At 42.6% G+C, this 15,343-nt stretch overlaps 1 protein-coding gene across 1 annotated transcript; it reads right to left on the bottom strand.

Moving 5' to 3' along the window:
* Positions 1 to 422: 422 nt before the first annotated feature.
* LOC120791377 (Krueppel-like factor 2) lies at positions 423 to 3,554 on the bottom strand. The gene is made up of 3 exons (XM_040129813.1): positions 3,144 to 3,554; positions 1,745 to 2,789; positions 423 to 1,634 (listed from the first exon to the last, which is right to left on the bottom strand). The coding sequence occupies exons 1-3, from the start codon at positions 3,219 to 3,221 to the stop codon at positions 1,459 to 1,461; spliced, it is 1,299 nt and encodes a 432-aa protein (XP_039985747.1). The 5' UTR covers positions 3,222 to 3,554; the 3' UTR covers positions 423 to 1,458.
* Between the last annotated feature and the right edge of the window lie 11,789 nt (positions 3,555 to 15,343).

Raw genomic sequence — 15,343 nt, 5'->3', positions numbered from 1 at the left:
TCACAAGCCCCTACTGCAGATTGTGTCTGCAGGCCAACCAGTATTATGTTCCCTTGTCAGATTCTTTCATTTAGTAGTTGAGTAGTTTTTAGTCTTGAAAAAGTCAAACTCTCCAATATTTCAGAAGAAAACAAAAAAGGTAAAAAAAATAACAAACAAAAGAAAGAAAACAAAACAAAGAGAACGTTATTTAGAGTAATGTGCCTGCTTTTTTTTTTTTTTGACTATGTGGCTAATCTCTTGCCACACCTGAGATTTGTCTTGTGGGGTCCAGACCTTTAAGGTGGGAACCACTGTTTTAGGTGGTCACAGGCCAATACCATGAAGTTGTGCGAGTATGTGTGTATTCACATCAATCCAGGTCAACCCTCTGTCCAAATCTTCGACAGTCACACTCAGGACTCAGAAATCATCTTGTTCCTTTAGTTTAATATGTACATTAAAATAAACATTATATTTACATTATATAAAAAAATTCTATTTACAAGCAATACATTTCTTCAAGACACAAACAAGTCATATTGCCAAAGACTGTGTAGCCCTTTGTCAATCAGGTGGCATTGAGATGGCAAGCACTTCTGTGAGACGTCCCACTGTGAGACCCTGACTTCAAATGCTAGTAGACAACAGAAACTCACAGACAGGACATTCAATTCAAGCCTTCAAGGAGGACAGAATGAAAGGCAGTTTTAGAACAAAACATTGTCTCAAAGCTTATTTCACGTGCAGTTTACACTTGCAATATAACACACAGAATAAAACTTTGATTGTCTTTTAGCCAGTGAAGAATAAGGCACTTGTAAGATGTGTAATAATGCTTTATAGAAGGCACTAATGTGAAACAACAACAACAACAACAACAACAACAACAACATTGCTCCTCGAAGGAATGTCTGCTTCCAGTTGCTTCAGTTGCATGTGCCTGACATGTTGAGTGGAATGTTCCTTTCATTTGCTGCAAAATTAAAAGCAGCATTCCATACAAAAAAAGTAGTACCAGCTACATAGTTAAAAAACATAAAAAAGGAAAAAATAAGTCTGAACAGAATTCATCTGTTTCGGTCATATCTGGCTATATTTGCTCATTGTTTTGTGGTGTGTGTGTGTCGTTTCTCTCAAAAAATAACATTTAAATAGATATTTGTTTTTTACAAATATAATTTGAAGGCGTTTCGTCTTGATGCTCCTTCTGCCCCAATGAAAAATCACTATAACATTCCTATAAATATACCTGTAGGCATTACAGTGAAGTCAATAGGCTAGTGGCCTAGTCATACTGTACGGCTGTTTATCGTGCCGTGGTACCACTACAGTTCATAGTCATATGGGAACTTGCATCTATATATTTGCATAGCATTGTTCTATAGTTGATCATAGGATTATTATAGTTCTCTTTATCGGGTCGATGCGGTGCATAGAAGTCCTCGTCCGCTCCACTTGTGTCCCTCCGGACTTTCCTCACATGTGCCTCTTCATGTGCAGGGCGAGGTGGTCGGACCGGGAGAACGCCCGTTCACACAGGTGACACTGGAACGGCCGGTGCCCGGTGTGCTTCCGGAAGTGACGCGTTAGCTCATCGGAGCGCGCGAACTTCCAGCCGCAGCCCTCCCAGCTGCAGTGGTATGGTTTCTCTCCTGCGAACACCAAAAAGCAAGCGTGAATGACGTTGCAGTGTGAAGGCAGGGGAAGGAAGGGGTGTATAGATAGCCGCGGGCGTCCCGCACGTTCAACATGCAGACCTTACCTGTGTGCGTCCTGAGGTGCGCCTTCAGGTGGGAGCTCTTGGTGTACGTTTTCCCACAGCCGGTAAAGGTGCAGGTGTGCGTCGCAGTCCGTTTCCTCGGCCAGGACCGGCGACCCCTCTTTGGCTTGGTGTCCATCAGTTCAAGCGGGGAGGACGGTGGGGTGAGCAGGACCCGCTGGCCGGCCGCCGGCTGCTGCTGCATCCCCATGGCTGCGTCCTCTCCGAACATGCTGGGGAACTGGTGATGGTGGTGCGCCGCCGTGAAAGGGAGCTGCAGCCCGGCGTGCGGGTGAGGGAATCCCCCGGGCGCGCTGCGGTGGTGGGAGTGGAAGCTCTGTGGGAACGTCAGCGACGTGGAGTTGCGCATCTGGGGCTGGTGGCACTCGGAGCTCATCAGGTCGTCCGGGCTGAGCGGCGGCGTCATGCTGCCGACCGCAGCCTGCGGGGAGTTGGCCAGTCGCGGCTGCTGCTCGTAGGACATCATGCAGGAGACGTTCCCCTCGTGCTTGATTTTGGTGCAGCTCTGGGGCACCAGACCCATTACAGGTCCGTACGTGTCCATGGAGACGGGCTCCACTTTAATGCTCGGATGCTCGGGGAATAAATCCTGAGTGGTCTGGAAAGGCGTGGAGCTGATCAGGAATCGGCCTTGGATGCCGGGACTGTTCCCGGGGAGGAAGCTCGTATCCACGTCGGAGCGAAGGAGCTCCGCCATCAGACTGTTGTAGGGCGGCGGAGGGCAGTTCATGTCTGGGACAGGCGAGTAATTGGCCTGCGGCTGGGGCATCTCGGTGTGCTGCTGCTGCTGCTGCTGCTGCGGCTGCTGCGGCTGCTGCTGCTGCTGGTGGTGATAGACGGACGACCCGGATTCCTGGAGCCGATAGGACTCTACCCCTGTCCCGGCAGCCGGCGCACCGTCAGAGCCAGCGGTGTTCGCGAGAATAAACTCAAGATCCAAGAACTTATCCAGTTCCTCTTCGTCTTTTCTGCTCAGGCAGCTGCTGTCCAAGTCGGGCGCAACGCCGCTCATGTCGCCCTTCCACCTCTGGAGCGAGGATGAGAGGGCAGAATTAGTTTTGTTTCAAACCCTAGGAGATTTTTTTTCACAGCCCTTTCCGATACTTGATTAGAATAATTAACCTCGATAAAATAGCTGTAAAAACAGCACAAAAGGTGGAAAAGATGCATATTACCAAGAAACAATAGGAAAAGATTTAACCACGATCGTGTTAGTTACCAGTTAAGAAACTTAACCTAGAAACCGAACTGTGAAAAACCTTTCAAGGACCAGCAAACACCGTGTGTGTGTGACAGACTAGCAAAAGAAGTGCATTTGGTCAAAACATCGCGCCCACTCTGAGCTCAGAACAAGATCACATATGGAAAAAGCGCAACTTACATCTTCCCAACATTTCTCCTTCTGGCTGGCAAATGTAGAGATTGATGGTAAAATGGTCCCACTCAAGGCCATTTCCATGCCTTGTTAGAAAAAGAAAAAAGGAAATCCCTCAAATATTGAGAAAGGACACTTTCTCTGTTTAAAGAAAATCACCAGAGTCCGCCGAGTCTCCAGAAAAAGCTACAGGTCGCGTCGTCCCCTCTCTCATGTGCAGCTGTGCGTCTGGAAGGAGCTGCTTTTCTTATAAATATCGTTCGCTGCACAAATCAGACCAATGCGAGGCTGGGGGAAGGAAGCTCGTCCAGGATGGGGACGCCGCGCACCCACCAGCCCCTAAATATAGCCTCGGTATAAAAGTACGAGTTTTCCTGCGAGTCAGAGACAGAGAGGTGGCGAGAGAGTCAGAGAAGGACTGGTGTGAAATGCTCTCTCTGCTCCGCTGCGGGCAGCTACTTAACCTCACAGAGGAGGAAACCCGCCCCTCTGTCAAACCTGTCCAACAACTGGCAGGGCACGGAGATAGAGACCGCCCCTGGACCAGCACCACTAAAGGACATAATAGGCACATTAACACGTCGTTGAAAAAAAAAAAAAAAAAAAAAAAAACAGCAACGAAAACGATACTGCAAGGGCACGCAGGCTTCAAGCAAAGAGGAAGAAAGATGCTGCAGGTGCCATAAGTTCTCGCCCTTGGGTAGCCTGCGCTTTTACGCACAAAAATACTGCGCCATGCCTTCCCATAATGGTCGTGTTCTTAAAGGGTTTGCTTCATGTCTTTTTTTGTTTACCGCGTAACTGTGCATATGACTGGTAAACAAAAAATGCTGATCTTTAAATGTGAATCGTCTTTCTGTCTCTCTGTCAGCTAGAGGAGGTTCGTCCCTGCCACAACACGGGGAGACCGAGAGAGCCCAGGTGAGCCCTCCGATCATCATGGGCTCGGAGCAGAGAGTTTCGATCATGCCCCGAGCAGCGCAGGCTGTGCCCTCTGCCGCCGGCTACACCACAGCTTTTGCTCCCTCTACTTCAAAACACTACGTGAAGCCTAATTCAGGCGATGAGAAAGTATCCCCGCCGGTAGAGGCTGAGAGAGTGAGAGCCATTCACCATCTATCAAAATGTTACATGTCCGCTTCAAACGGGGCAGATGTGGAGCTTGTGAGGCGAAAGTAGCTGGTTCCGATCTGAATACGAATGACGGACGCTCTACTTTCTCAACAGCTACCGTTACTGTGCACACGAGCAATGAAAGGACTGCTCCAGTAACCAAAAAATGTCGAATGTGTCAGAGTGCTTAAACAGGTGCTCAGTAAAAAAGCAAAACCGGAATTCTGTAATGCATTCCTGTGGCTTGATCAATAAAGACTAATTCAGAAATTATGTTTTCCCAGTGGTGGAAAAAGTATTCACAGCCGTTTACTTTCGTAAACGATGCAATACCACAGTGTAAAATACTGTTACACAAGCACAGTCACACTGACAATGGTATGTAAGTAAAAGTGTTATCAGCAAAATCATTTTGCAGAATGGAGCTGTGAGTTTTCACTATTGGATTATTATTACTGATGCATTAAGGTTAAGCAGCATTGCACCTGGCAGTGGAGCTGATTTGAATACTTTAGACAGTTGCGTATTTCTCTTATCTGTAAAACAGTGCTTTCTATTTTATACTGTGTTTCATCTAGGTTTTTAAGATCTTTATCTGCAGTGTAACTGATAACTGCACAGCTGTCAAATCAATGTAGTGGAGTAAGAAGCACAAAATATATGAATAAGATCAAACAAGCACTGCAAAATTGTGGACTTGGTTTTCGCTCTATCTGCGGAAAGCATCCAGTTTGTCTGAGCCGTACTGATTTTCTGCCGCATGACTGGATTAACCTGCTAGGGGGCTACAGGGAAACATTGACCCGAACAATGACCTCTGTTTGCTGGAATTTATTTGTGATAATTTAGTGAAACAAAAATTATGTAGTGATATGCCGCATGTACATTTTGACACAGGCAGACAAAACGATACCAAGATAAAAAAAGACCAACGGGAAGCTTCTTGGATACAAGTCTGGTGCACTGGTTTACCTACTTGTCCCGTTGGTAATCCAGCCTTGCCTGCCTCTCTGTTTCATTAAGTGTGAAAAGGGAGGAACACTACTGCCATGTATATCAGATCTGTGCTATGTAACACATACACCCACTTATCATAGGGAGTGTTACTGAATCAACAATCATCATTCCATTTCACATACCATGGAAATAAACCCACAGGTAATTCAGCTTTTACTTCATCTGACCTGCAGATCTCTCACTTTCTTCCATGTTTCTCTGCCATCCTGCTGACATGAAGTGTCTTTCCTCAGTGTGTGAAAGGCGTCATTAAGCCTTTAATGACTCATGAGGAAAAAAGACAGATGTCAAAATTTTTACTACCATGCTGCACTACCTGTCTGCCTGTGTTGGAGCTTCTCCTTGGTTAATAATGGCAGATGTACAACCAGTTGGCAGCAGACAAAAAGAAATAACAGGGGTGTGTCGCGTAACATGCTGTACTTTTACAATGTTTTGCCCTCTGGTGAACACAGATTTGAAACGCTAATTAGAAGCTGCCTGGCCCTTGATAGTCACCTGATGTTTATGGAGGCCTGGCAGCCATTGGTGATTTGGTGGCATTCCACTGTAGTTGTCAGAGTGGACGTGAAGGATGTACCAACCAATCAACTCTGTTACAGCCAACAGCATGAATGGAGTGCACGTCTCTGTACACATCTTTATTGTTTGCAACAACGCTTTACTTCCTTTGCAGACATTCAAACCATCCTCCATGCACATGAATATAACACATCATCATCAACAGTATAAATCAATGAATCATCAGTTCACCCAAATACACCTGAGTTTCCATAGGGACTATTTCTTCAGTAGAAAGTAGTCACTATAAAAAAAACCTATGGACAGGTAACAAATTAGTGGAAAAAAATGAAAAATGAGTGGAAATACCCCCATCCGAAGGGCAGGAGGGGTCCCTCAATGGTTTGATGAGTCGGAAAATGATGTGAATCATGTGCTGTGGCCTTCGCAGTCACCAGATCTCAACCCGGTTGAAGACCAATGGGAGATTTTGGACCGACGTGTTAGACAGCACTCTCCACAACCACCATCAAAACACTGCATGAGGGAACATATTTTTTACATACATTTTATGATTTAGACAACTGAAAATCACAGGTGATGGGTAATTTGATTTAGAGTTTACATAGGGCACCAAAATGTACATGACAGCCTCTGTGGATGTAGGAAGAAACCTTTGAGACAGATATCTCCAAATCTGGAAAAATAAAACCAAAACTATCTGTGTGGACAGATACCAGAGGAGATCAAATATGAAAAAAACATGTTTTTCTTCCTTTCTTTTTTCAAATGAACAGACTGATTCAAATGAACAGAGAAAAGTAACCCTGAAGTTGACTCTTATATATACTCTTATGTATACTCTTATCCTGGTGGTTATAAATACTAGTTTAGTGATTTCATCTTTGGATTCCAGTTTTTTAAATGCTGAATACTCTAATATATACAGTGGATCGTATATGAGGTTTTAAATGTCATTGTTATTGTTTAGCATTATGGTTCGTGATGAGGTAGTAGGATGCAGTTCACTGGTGTATCACCACCTTGCTAAAGCTGGCTATCTGCTAAGTGTTACCACATAGCAAAAAGACAAGGCTGAGAAAACAATGATCTAATGAGAAAAACTGAATATGAAACTAAGGCTGAATAAGTCATTTAGTAGTGCTGTTTTAAGTAGTGGAGATATGTAGCGCTAAAAGTCTTTAACCATTCTGTATGCCGTCATTTACTTAATGTGAACTAGATCCACAAAGTACTGATTCATATTAACAGTGACAGAGACAGAAGTTAAAATATCAGTGCTCACAGTGAGTAATGTGATTGACAGCTGAGACCTCGGTGTGGTTACAGCATACATTCCCGGTATTGTCTTGATCAAGCAGAAGATGATTCAGACTTCACTTTTTGACCCAGTGGGGATCTGCTCTTATCAGATTTGAGAAACCACTGTCATACGTTCTCAGAACTCTCCAACACTTTGGGAAATCCATGTTCTGTCTTACCCAGAGTCATAACTGTTTTTCCAATGATGTATTGACCAATTGATGACAATAATATCTTGGTATGTCTCCTGGTGGCTTTGGAATGTACAGTGGATTTAATGGAACCCAAGCTTTACTTCCAACTATTTCTATTATAAAGGGCATGTAAAAAATGAATATAAGGTATATATTATAGGTCTTATAGTACACCCCTGTGCAATTGTATTATTTTTAACCTGAAGTATAGGGGATTTGATCTTATGTATAAATAAAAAAACAAACAGGTTAGATGGACTACATTGAAAATACTGTCCCCAAAATACAACCAACCAATATCAACGCAACAAAAGTGAGTACACCTGTGATTTCCAATCAAGGCTGACTGCATGAACAAGGTTATAATTATAGTTATAATCTGGGTTGTGTCTAATACAATAAATTAAAGAACTGCCTGAACAAGTAAGAAACCAGATTATGAGACTTCAGAAAGGCTTATGTTCAGCAGCCTACTGAACATAAGTGGAAACACAGGTGCAGCAGTGGTTAGGAGGTATGGGAAGAGTTATACTATAAATAACAGAAGGCACAGTGGCCATACTTGAATGAATGACACCAAGCACAATGCTTTAAACTCTAAGTGCTTCTGACCTGGCACAAGGATTATCTGTGGAAATTTGTGTTTTAGTGACCGATCAGATCAACAGTGCGAAGGACACTGCATGAGGTCAACCTCTACGGATGGTGTCCAAGAAGAAAACTCACAAAATGGCACAAGAGTCAAGGTTAAACTTTGCCAACGAACATTAAAAGAAGCCTGATGAATCTTGGCAACACATTCTTTGGTCAGATGAAACCCAAATAAATTTGTTTGGATCAGATTGGCTCCAGCATGTTTGGCGTGGACCTGGCCAGGACTACCAAAGTGACTGCGACCGTAAAACATGGAGACAGGAGTGTGCTGATATGGGGCTACATGAGTACAAAAGGTATAGGGGAGATAACACTATGAATGCGAGTTTTGTAAACCCAAATGCTGAATGAAAAGATGATTCCCAGTTTCAAGTAGCTTGGCAGGAGGGGAATTTTCCAATATAATGATCCTAAACACACTGCAGAAATCAAACAAGTTTTTACTAAACTACAACCTGGCCAGTGACTGATCTCAGTGACTTTTAACGTGGAAAGACTGTTGGTGCCAGACGGGCTGGTTTGAGTATTTCTGAAACTGCTGATCTCCAACAGTCTCTAGAGTTTACTCAGAATGATGCCAGAAACAAAAAACATCCAGTGAGCAGCAGTTCCTGTTGATGAGAGAGATCAAAGGAGACTGGCCAGACTGGTTGGAGCTGACAGAAAGGCTACGGTAACTCAGATAACCATTCTTTACAACTGTGGTGAGCAGAAAAGCATCTCAGAATGAACAACACGTCCAACCTTGAGGAGGATGGGATACAACAGCAGAAGACCACGTTGGGTATCAGTCCTGTCAGCCAAGAACAGATATCTGAGGCTGCAGTGGGCACAGACTCACCAAAACTGGACAGTTGAAGACTAGAAAATCGTAGCCTGGTCTGAATAATCTGGATTTCTGCTGAGGCGGCAGATGGTAGGGTCAGAATTTGGCATCAACAGCATGAACCCATGAACCCAACCTGACTTGTGCCAACAGTCCAGGCTGGTGGTGGTGGTGTAATGGTGTGGGGAATGTCTTCTGGGCTCCACTTTGGCCCCTTAGTACCAATCAATCATGGTCTGAATGCCACAGCTTGTCCGAGTATTGTCCCTGACGATGTGCTGCCCTTGACAGCCACAGTTTACCATCTTCTAATGGCTACATGCAGCACGATAATGCTCCATGTCACAAAGCAAAACAGTCTCAAACTGGTTTCATGAACATTACAATGAGTTCAGTGGACTTCAGTGCCCTCCTATCAAGGTCTTTGAGTTCTTGAATATGGATGTAAATATGGTTAGTAAAGCAAACCGCATGAGATACTGTTGAGAAAGGCTCTGTACCAAGGCTAGATTTTTAGTTATCATTGTAGTTACAAATGTCACTGGGATTTTGAATGAGGTTTGCTTACTTCTGGAACAGAACCTGGAAGTTATGGTTACACTTCAGCTCTCTATGGGCACGTGTTTCACTGCTGACTGGGGCTAGCCCTTATTGTGCTTCCAAGTTTAATATGAGGACATTTTGATATTCAGTTGTGTTTTTTTTTTTAATGTGATATAAGGATTGTTTGAAGACTTTTAATTTTTTAATTTCATGGATAAGGGCTTCAGTTTTATATATGGATTTATGTTTGTTCAAAATTCATTTAAATATCCTTTTTAGTTTTCACAGCTATAGCTAACTACACCAGTATCCATGCCAGCAGCAGTGGGGCCAGCAAACTCTGGATTAGCTGTCTGTTCACTCACAGTCAGTCACATTTTCTGTGCTGCTCCTCACCTTCACAATTTCAACATGCAATAATATATTTAGAGTGCACCATTTTTGGACTCCCTAAAATAAGATTTTGGTGTTTTTCTGGTGGTCCCAGATATTAATTTGAGGAAAACTGTGGAATTTCTCAACATTGATCTTATTTTCATAACTGCAGGTTTTCTGACTGTAGTTCATGCTGACTCTGTACTCACCACCTCCGTTGTAGAGATTTGATTGGCTATTGTACTGTAGCCAACTGCATAGGGATCTACTTCTGGAGCAACTTTGCCAGCTAACCAAACGAGCTGCAATTACTTTCAGTTGGACTCAGAGACCAGCGTTTGACATGATTCGTGTAAAACTGAAGTTTATTTAGGGAGCTTTAGGGGCTTGTGCTACTTGCTCCTACATACTAAGTTTATGGGACTTGTTGATTGCAAAATAGTGAGAATGGGAATAGGACCCAGATTGAAAAAGACCATAATTTTTCATTAAGGGGTCAGAGACCCCCTGTATTTTGCATTATTGCCTAGACTTGTCTCTGTGCTTGATGCTACTAATATATCATATGATACTAATATCCTTCGTCTCATTGTGGATAGTATGACGAAAATGTCAGACTGTTCCTTTAGTAATGTGGCAAAAGTCCTAAGCCTGAAATGTTGCGGCTTTGTACAAAATGTGGGGGCATTTCAATACTAACATCGATTACACTTTACCGTCCTCAGTCTATTTACTTCACTTATCAGTTCACTGACCAGAGCAAAACATCATCTTCAGGATTTAAATCTGTAACTATAAATGCAGAAGAATGATGATTCAATTTATTTACTATTTTGTCTTTCTTTCCTTGCCGGCAGGGGCAGTATTGGAGCTGCCACTTGCTCCTATCATCGAAGACAAAGCCACTGCCACAGCCAGTGCTCTGCCTCTGCTAACACTCTGATAATGATACCATGCCTAAACATGCTTCAAAATTGTGCACCAGATGAAATGCCACAGCTCGTCAACTCTGGCACCCTGCTCCCAGCTGAATGTTTTTCTTCTTCATCTGTTTCCTCCACTGTGTCTCATTTTCTATCCAATAACTTATCTACTCTCATCTCCATCCGGCTCCTCCTGTCTTCTCCATCTCCAAACACACTGATTCATGGCTCAGTAATCGCCCATGTGTTCTAGGAGTCACCTGTGTTCATGCTGATGGTGCTATAGCTCTTCCAGTCCAGTCCGCATGTCAAAGTGTCCTTGAGCAAGATACTGAACCCCAAATTGCCTCTGATGTATCATCGGTGTGTGAATGGGTGAATGTGGCAGTAGTGTAGAGCACTTTGAGTGGTCGATAAGACTAGAAAGGCGCTGTATAAGTGAAGTCCATTTACCTGTACTTTTTGTGTTTGAGTCTGTGTGTTTTGACCTGTCACACTGTGATGGAGCAGTGTATGATTTCCAAGTGGAAGTTAACCCTGGCTGGCTGGGTGTTTCTTTGTACCAGCCTAAGAGGTTCTCACATGTGCTCATCTGGCTCTGTGTCCTCGTTTAGACTGAGATTTACATCATGACCTTTAGAGCAGTCCAGACCTTACTCGGTGTACGCTAAGATTTCCAAGCTAACTCTTTGACACTAATTCTCAAATAAGAACATTCAATTCAAAATGGGCCAATGCAGATAAATACAAAGAAATGCTGCAGTAAGGGCACTAAACCGAGGATTCTCATTTTCAGTGGGAAATGGCTCAAGCACTGTTGTCATGTGACTTGGTGTACACACCCTGGGATCAGTTGTACAGTATATATATGCAGTACTTTTTAATTCAACATGTCTGCTTGCAGGGAAAATGTCACCAATCCTGCAATAAGTGTTGATATTTTGCACTTTTACAATGATTTTTGAGACTAATAGTTTATGTTGTGTGATTTTAAATGCTTGTCCACCCTGTTCTGAAAACCCTGTAATGACTTGTAATGACTGCCTTCCCAAGAATACATCAGCCAAATGGAGCCTAAAAACATCAGTTTTCAGTGTTTGTTTTAAGGCCTTTAAAGTCGGGGAATCAATAGAGGCAAAAGTTTAAACTCTTTCCTCTTAAATGATGAATTAATTAAATTCTAAGTTTGAGGAAGAAGATGAGGAAAAACAGTAGAATGCACAACCAAAAAAAAAGATACATTAGTATAGGTATATCAATAGGAAGGATATGTATTTATTTAGCACAATAAAGGTAAAGTAGGGGTAAAGTATTTCAACCATATCACCAGACAAGATAAAGATATATAGGATGGTTCTTCAAAATTCTGGATTACATTCAATACCCATTTATTTATTCATTTATTTTTTACTTCCAATGCTAACATTTATAAGATTCTCGCTTTCTACAATAGCTACACATGCCAGCATGGCATGGGAGTTTTACTGGGAGTGTTTCAACTTATGACCTCAAACAGTTTTGTTATTGTGGTTTTAAACAGCTCTAAACTGCTGAACTGAATGTCTATATGAAAGTTTGAAACCAATCTAATGATTAAAAATATTTTAATAAAATATAAAGTTGCAAATGTTACTTCATTTCAGGTATATTTTGAAATACCCATGACCCTATACCTAAATGGGCAGTGTATGCTGGGGGATACAAACTGAAAAAAATAAAAGTATCGCAAAACTAATCATAAATTTGGTTATTTGGCCCCAATGATCTGGAAAATAACAATGACTCAACTATTTCTATGTTCCTGGGTTATAAGCCTTTAAGCTGTATGTCTTTCTAATAGTTCAAATGTCCTTTTACAGTAGATTCTTAACCAGTCCAGTCCGGTCTCTATAGATATATTCAATAAAGGACAGCTAAGCAAGTTCATAATTGCCTTCTCCAAACTCATAATTTGGATTGACAGCCTCTTATGATGTTAGCCTTGACAGATTTATATATTTGACTGTATCATCTTTCAGCGCACTAAATGGTTTTGAACTAATAACTTTTTTGACGCTGACATGTGGAAAGAGGGACAGATTGGCTCTCTGGTGGTACCCTGCAATTACCAGAATAGGCAGTATCTGGGCTTTAACAAAGGTCTGTGATCAAATTGCATAGTGATCAATGCAAAGATGATAGAAAGATCGAACTAACAGTATAAAGCTGTTGCAAGTGTGTTGGTGTTGGTGTGGTGTTAGGTTTGAAAAGTTCTTACAAGTACAAAGCCAGTCTAAACCTTTACAAAATAATTCAATTTATTATAACTTGGGTCTTATTTTCATAGTTGCTTCTACCAGTTTTATCCCTTAAGAAAACACTGTACTAATCAAAGTAAAAGCCTCTGTATGTTTCAAACAAGTTTCTTGTCAGATCATCAAGCAAACTCTGAAGCCCCCCTTCTGCCAGAAGGAACTGGGGGCTGCGTCTCACAAGTTTCCAAAACTGACAAGCGGACAAATGGTAAATGGACAGCATGAACGTAGCACTTTTCTAGTCTTATCAACCAGTGTGCTTTACATTACATGCCACATTCACCCGTTCACCCATTCACCCGTTCCCACACACATTCATACACCTCATTCACACACACTCACACATACTAATGGCACAGCCTTCAAGGCTATCTTGGGTTCAATATCTTGCCCAAGGACTCTTCGACATGCGGACTGGAGGAGCCGGGGATTGAACCCCTGAACTTCTGGTTAGTGGACGACCTCATGAGCCAAAGACTCATCAATCAAATAAACAAACTCACTTTACGCAGTGACTGATCAGGTGTGTGGAGATGTGAAAATAGGTAGGGTTTGAACTTCTCTCTCAAGCTCTACTTTACAAAACTACTTCTGTCACTTCTTGAGGAGAAACTGTATGAAAATGTGCCAATTATTAATATTATCTTTTAAGCAAAACTTTTAGTCATTCTCTGGTTGCAAGTTGTCAGATATGAATATGTGCCTTTTTTCCCCATTTTACATCAATGTATATTCAATATCTTTGGGTTTTACAGTCTTAGTCAGACAAAACAAGACATCTGAAAATGTCAAGTTAGGCTCTGAGAAATTGTGATGGTGATTTTGAATATTTTCTGTACACAAAAAACTGTACCAATCGAATATCAGTGTGTAATCTATTCAGTCTGGTTTAGAGTATGAGAAAGAAAAGTATCAGTTGTCCGAGGCTTATCGGAGTGATGTGTTTCTGCTACGAGCCTTGATTTCTTATTGGAAACAGACGGGGCTTTCTCCCTCTGTCAAAGTTATTCCACTCTGTTTGGGGATAAAGTGGCTCTCCTCAGTGCACATAGTTTATGTCTTTGTTAAACTTCTTGGAAACACCTGCTTTGACTTCTCCACTTTCCTCTGCACGGCAGGAAAGCTGTATGTGTGTGTGTGTGTGTGTGTGTCTGTGTGTGTGTGTTTGTGCGTGCTGTATGTGTGTGATTGAGAGAGCGAAGGCAAGATTCTGGCCAAGGCAGAGCAATGTTGGAGCACTGAGTGAGAGTTTGAGACAGAGTGGGCTCCTGCCTCAGCTTATATAGGCGGGTATTTTTAAACCCACACCCCCTTCCTTATTCCTTATTACTGCACTTCCTCTCCCGCTCACTCAGGAAGCCCACTTGGCTGAGTTTCCTGCCGGCACGCCGTGTCGACTCAGAGGGAAACGAGGGAGCAATAGCACTGAGAGGGCCAGGCATTAGGGGCTAGAGACACAGAAACAGAGAGGCAGGGAGAGAGGGAGAGAAATAGGGAGGGGGGAAGCTCGTTCAGAATCTGACATGTGAAGACCTGGGCCTCTTCCAGTCCTTGTTAAAGTGTCCCTCTGGAATACCTCAGAGAGAGTGAGAGAGAGAGAGAGAGAGCGAAAGAGAGAGCGAGAGAGAGAGCGAGAGAGAGAGAGAGAGAGCAGTGGACACAAAGAGAAAAACACAAAGAGCAAGGCATAGGTCAGGTCTGAGAGGAGATGAGAGAGATGTGAAGCATTGATAGAAATGAAACAATGAGCCGTTACTTTGATTTATAGACTTTGGACTAAGCTGCTGTCATCAATTTTTTTTAACCTCGTCATACTTTTGAAACTTTAAACATCACAGTATATTGAGAGAAAGATAGCATGAGGCTGGTAATAATCTAGATTTTATATTGTTAACAAATCCCAAGAAAAGACCATATCTATGCCATAGAGCTCCATTGTTGTCAAAAACGATTAAAAAAGCATCGGTGAGCCACACTGTGGCACTGAGTGACATGTTCCTTCATCGCCATGAACACACACACTGTAGTTTATTTTGACTTAGTACCACACACACCGTCCTGCTGCCAGAAATACTCTCCACAGCAGCAAATGTGGATTAATCCAACACTGAAAATAGTCCCCAACAATAGCACAGTTTCCTCCTGCTTGATTGATGTTTGCTGAAAACTATAGTGACCAGGTGCTTCAAGAAATTACTGAGCTTTTTGTATACTGTATCTTTCTGACCCCCTACTGTTGTAGGAACCAATGGGCTTGGGGTTTAGAGCCACAGACAGGGTAGGGAAGTCAGAAAGTATTGATAGAGAGACTAATGCCTTGCTCAAGTGCAGTATGAAAGCAGTTGCCTCTGGTCATTAACACTCCCCCAGTTTCACAGCTGTTGTACCATCACTGTTTATGTCCACAAGTCTAACTTTTCAACCCAGAAGCTTAAGCTGCAGT

This window comes from Xiphias gladius, chromosome 6 (genome assembly GCF_016859285.1).
Source record: "Xiphias gladius isolate SHS-SW01 ecotype Sanya breed wild chromosome 6, ASM1685928v1, whole genome shotgun sequence".
In the NCBI taxonomy this organism is placed as follows: Eukaryota; Metazoa; Chordata; class Actinopteri; order Istiophoriformes; family Xiphiidae; genus Xiphias; species Xiphias gladius.
Note: the sequence above shows the minus strand (reverse complement) of the source record. Positions and strands in the feature narration are given on the sequence as shown.